Raw genomic sequence first — 5,255 nt, 5'->3', positions numbered from 1 at the left:
GAGCTGGGGAGAGCCTCCTCTCCCTGCCCTGCCCAGCACTGCTGTGCCCTGCCCGCGGGCAGGATGGGATGGGCATGATCCTGGAGGGATGGGCATGATCCTATAAGGGATGGGTGTGATCATGGGATGGATGGGTGTGATCATGGGATGGGATGGGCATGATCCTGGAGGGATGTGATCTTGGGAGGGATGGGCATGATCCTATAAGGGATGGGTGTGATCCTGGAGGGTTGGGCTTGATCCTGGGATAGATGGGTGTGATCCTGGAGGGATGTGATCTGTGACAGATGGGTGTGATCCTGGGACAGATGGCTGTGATCTGTGATAGGTGTGATCTATGGTGGATGGCTGTGATCTGTGATGAATGGATGTGATCTGTGATAGGTGTGATCTATGATGGATGGGTGTGATCTGTGATGGCTGTGATCTGTGATGGATGGATGTGATCTGTGATGGATGTGATCTATGACAGAAGGCTGTGATCTGTGACAGATGGATCTGTGTCTTTCCTTTGCAGATGGAGAAGGATGAGACCGTGAGTGACTCCTCTCCACACATAGCCAACATCGGCCGCTTGGTAGAGGTCAGTGCTGCTTCCTCTGCCCACATTTAGCCCCCATACCTCAGGGTTTTCTTGCTTTTTCCTTTACAAACAATTTATTCATTCCTGTTGTTGCTCATGGCTCAGAGCGTCTCCTGCTCAGCAGTGCCCTGACCCTTCTGGAAGTTGGGAGTTCTTCTCCTGAGCACGAATTAACAACTTCCTACCCCCATATTTGCTTTTGCAGCCACTTTTGGGGARGGTTGTATCTGTTCAGATTGTTACACACTGCTCTCCCTTGGACTGAAGGCTCCTTGTGTATCAAATGCTGATGAAATCCCCTGGGATTGGGTTTGGTGCTGGATTTTGGGGCAGCTCTGAGCCCTGGAAGCTCAGCACGAGGAGTGGAGCTGCTCAGAAGGTGCAGCACCTCTTTGCTGTTTCACTGCACTGTTCTGAGTGAAGGTGTTCCAGGTTTCCTTGATTGTTACAGCCAAGAAGGGAGGAAATTCTCAACTGTGACATATTTTTAGGGGAATTGGAAAGTTAAAGAAAGGGAGCTACTTCTTTTTTGATGCCTTTTTAAAATCTTTTGCTCGAGTGAAMGCAACGTAATGAAAAAAGTTGCTTTGTTAGAAGATCTCTCTCAGAACTCYGGTGCAGCTTTCAAGAGCAAGTCAAAAATCCAAAATAACCCTTAAGCACAGAACTGGGGACTGTTGGTTCTCCTGAGTGCCTGACCTGGCCCTTGGAGCCCGTGCAGTGCCAGGGAGCTGCAGGGAAGGTTGGGCTCAGAGGCTTTTGCTTTCCTGCTCAAAGCTGGGGAGAACCTGCCCTCTCGTGGTGCAGAGAGATCCCATGGCCTGAGTGCTGGGCTGGGAGGGCAGAGCAGGAACAAAGCCTTCTTGGCTGTGACAGGAGCAGAGGTTTGGGTTTTTTGGGAATCTGGGGATGCTCCAGGTGTGGTGGTCACAGGGACACTGGTGCTGCACCATCCCTGCTGATGGCACTGAAGGGCTGCTCTTAATTTTTGGGTTTTTTTCCAGGATATGGAAAACAAAATCAGAAGTACACTGAACGAGATTTATTTTGGAAAAACAAAGGACATCGTTAATGGGCTGAGGTAAGGGAGCTGCAGTGGCTGTGGGACCCTTCACGTCCCTGTGGTGCCATCCCAGCCTTGAGCTGCTTGTGTTTCCCCTCCCTGTGCTTTTGGGACAGTGTTTGTTGTGTGGAGTTCAGGGAACTCCTCTACTGCAGAAACTGAAGCAATGTTTTAATCCCTTGTTCCCTCACCAGGAGGAAAACAGCCCAACTAACACTTGTGTTTTCAGATTATTTTCAGTTAGTTCTATTCTTCACAGACCTGCAAGCTGTACTTAAATTCTGCTTTCTCTTTCTGCTGTTGTTTTTAAGAACAAAATTAAGTCATTACATGATTGGTTTGTGGTATTTAGACTGTTTTATATTCTGTCTTTCTCTCAACACCTCTGGTCAAAATACAGTGTATGAGAAGAGATTAAATTCCCTGTGCCTCTCTGGAGGGAAACTCTGCTGTCCTTTTGAAGCCCTGCTCATTCCTGGACAGGAATTGGACATGGAAATCCCAAGCTGGGAATTCTCATGCTCACAGAGGAAAGTACAGAACTGCAATGCCAAATTACCTCACTGTAAAGCACAGAGACCTCCCAGCACAGCGTGATAATGTGGAGTAAACAAAGGGCACAAATGAGGGCTCTGCTTTTCTCTCACACACTGAGCTGTGGAAAAAGAGAGAAAATCTGTGTTGGTTAAATATTTGTGCTGCTGTGTGGGCAGAGGGGGCGGCAGGACCTGTGAGAGGGGTCTGCGTTCTGCTGCTCTGGGTTCTGCCCCAAGCTCAGAACAGCCTCAGTTTCCCTCGTGCTGAGCAGGGTTTAGCCAGGAAGCGTTTATTAACATCAGAGGAAATGTGAAATAGAATCTCTCTGTTGTGAACGTTGCCTTGAGCTGCTGTGGGTGAATCTCTGCTGTTTCCCCTCCCTCAGTCTGAGTCCAGTGTGCAGCTTGTGATAGAAACACCCGCAGCTCCTGYGGCCTCTCCCTGCTCCTCCTCATCTGTGTGTGTCCCCTTCTCCTCCCTGGAGGTTTCCAGACCCCCAGCTCTGTGRTACCGACTCCTCCTGACTGTTCTTTTCCCTGTTTGCTCCCTGGTTTCCCACTGCTCTCTGTAGATCTATCGATGCTATTCCTGACAACCAAAAGTATAAGCAGTTGCAGAGGGAACTTTCTCAAGTGTTGACCCAGCGCCAGATCTACATCCAGCCTGATAACTAAACCAATCCAGGTACCCTCGCTGCCTGTGAGGTGTGAGCTAAACCAGGACTCACCAGCCCAGCCCTGCATGGTAACCGGGACCGACTAACCCCTAATCCCGCAGGCGGAGCAGCGGCGGCGCCCACTCACCCGCGGGTTCTTTCCTAATGCAGCTGACTAAACGCTGTGGTTCTCATTTTCAACCTTTTCAGTGTTCATTTCCCTCCCCATGTGAAGCCTCACGCTCGGAATTGTGGCAGGATTGACCACTTTGCACTCTGGCTTGGGAGCAGGAAAGGAGCGCTGGGCCCGTGCCTGGAGCGGTGTTGGGTTGGGCTGATTCACTGCAGAGGCCCCACACTCTGTCCCTCAGGCACCAGCACTTTGTACACCTGTGGTGCACCACTGCTGTGAAGAAATTCCCTGTAATCCAAATGTCCTCCCTGCAGGATGAAATCTTTTTGGGGAAAAAAAAAAACYCCATTGGTACCTCCCATGAACGTGCGCTCCCCCTACGCCCATCCCCTTGAGCCCGGGGGATTTTGAATTTCCTTGGAGYTTGAAAGCCAGTCCTGCTCAAGCTCACCCAAACGTTGCCTCCACCTGCTCGTGTCCTGCACAGCCTCCCAGGGGATTTGTTGCTGTGCTCTGGTTTGCTCTGGGGCTCTGAGTGTTGGGGTGCACRGCAGTGACTAACCCCGAGCCAGCCTAACCCTCCACTCCGGTCCCTAATGAGTTACTGATGTTGTTTCAAACACGTTCAGCTGACCAAGTGGGAGACTCACACTGTTGATAGTGGCCAAGAACCACTTCTTCAGCCTGGGACAAATGCAAATATCAAATGTGTGTGTTTTCATGAAAGCAGCAGAAGTGTCCAGAGAAAGAGAATGGAAATACTGTTAYCRAAATGGCAGGAAAATCAYCACCACAAAGAGAGCCTTGTTACARGAGACAGCATCAGGGAAAAGAAGGTCCCTCTGAATCACAGAATCCCAGATTGGTTTGGGTTGGAAGGGGCCTTAAAGCTCATCCAGYTCCAATCCCTGCCATGGGCAGGGACACCTTCCACTATCCCAGGTCMTGAAAAGGCTGTGAGAAGTGGTTTAGGTGGGGAGAAATCCTGCCCAGCTGGTTCCCACCACTTCTCTGTGGAATCTGCTCTGGAACCAGTCTGGTTCTTCATAGAACCCATTCTAGCAATTTATTTGAACCCATTGTAGCAATCTGTTTAAGAGGGGCCTTTAATTTAAAGTGGAATTGAAATCGGAGGTTCCTCCAGGGGCATCTCCCAGGGCACTGATCCAAGGCAATTCCTGAAAGGTGGAGCTTTCCCTCTGCTTTTTCAGAGGAAGACAAGGCCTGCAGTAACCTTGTGACAGTATCTCTGTTCTTCTTCAGCTGCTTTGATCACTCATTCCGTAGGGAAGGCACAAAAAAAGGCCAATKTGAGGCCAGAAGCCCTGGCTGCTTTTCCCAGTTCCAAGGTGACCCTGGGTGAACGGGCTGCAGAAGGGTCAGAGCTCCCCAGCCCGGCCCTTCTGCTGGGTGTGGCTGGTTTTTCCATGGACTTTGGGAGAGCAGGAGTGCTAACCCCCTTGGACGCTGGGCTTCTTCCCATCTGTGACCCCAAACGTGGGACTCTCCCTCCCTGCGGCGGCCGGGGCCGAGTGGTGCTGCTGGGACAGCCTGGGTGCCATCCCTGGGTGCCATCCCTGGGTGCCATCCCTGGGTGCCATCCCTGGGTGCCATCCTTGGGTGCTGTCCCTGGGTGCCATCCCTGGGTGCTGTCCTTCCCAGAGTGAGTTTTGCTCTGTGTTCTCACCCCGTGGGCAGAGCTGAGCCAGGGCTCAAGGGCTGCTCTTTCCTCCCAGGACCRTTCCCACCCCCACCCTCCCCTGCTCACCTCTGACTCCCCTCTCCTTCTTCCCCACAGGTCTGTGCAGACTTTTGCAGACAAATCAAAACAAGAAGCTCTTAAAAACGACCTGGTGGAGGCTTTGAAGAGAAAGCAGCAAAGTTAAAGTCCTGTCCGTGCTAACCAGCCATGCCATGCACTCGTTAGATTCCTTTCGTAGAGAATCATCCCCCCGCCCTTTTCTGTTGGTCACGTCACGATTTGCATCCAATACTCTCCATGCAGCGCCATCCTCTCCCCATGAATAAAGCTGTACAAACTTTTTCAGTCTCTGAGGCCTACTTTGCACCACATTTTACTATCRAGACCTTAGGCTATGTTTCTGTAGAAGTCCATGTATTATTTTTTCTTCCCCTCCCCCTGCCCTTTCCCACCCTCCCCCATTTATATGCATCACCACGGATCATTGTTTGTCTTTTCCTCCCTCACCCCCTCCTGCCTTTTGTTACATTGGTGTAAAAAATGTAAAACAAAAATTTATTAAATACTGTGGTGTGTGAAAGA

General features: G+C 50.8%; 1 protein-coding gene across 2 annotated transcripts in view; it reads left to right on the top strand.

The window, feature by feature from the left end:
* Window positions 1–5,249, top strand: part of CAPZB (capping actin protein of muscle Z-line subunit beta) — a 58,875-nt gene extending 53,626 nt beyond the window's left edge. Inside the window, exons 7-10 of one of the 2 annotated variants that reach the window (XM_057384958.1) lie at window positions 518–583; window positions 1,588–1,664; window positions 2,755–2,867; window positions 4,770–4,833. In XM_057384958.1, coding sequence (XP_057240941.1) covers window positions 518–583; window positions 1,588–1,664; window positions 2,755–2,857 — 246 coding nt within the window. In that variant the 3' untranslated portion in view covers window positions 2,858–2,867; window positions 4,770–4,833. Of the gene's footprint in view, window positions 1–517; window positions 584–1,587; window positions 1,665–2,754; window positions 2,868–4,769 lie in introns of both variants that reach the window. The other variant, XM_057384959.1, reaches the window with a different exon arrangement.
* Window positions 5,250–5,255: the final 6 nt, after the last annotated feature.

The sequence above is a fragment of the Malurus melanocephalus genome, unplaced genomic scaffold (genome assembly GCF_030028575.1).
Source record: "Malurus melanocephalus ecotype Western Australia unplaced genomic scaffold, MMel_1.1 scaffold_759, whole genome shotgun sequence".
NCBI classification, from domain to species: domain Eukaryota; kingdom Metazoa; phylum Chordata; class Aves; order Passeriformes; family Maluridae; genus Malurus; species Malurus melanocephalus.
This window is presented reverse-complemented; position numbering and strand designations above follow the sequence as displayed.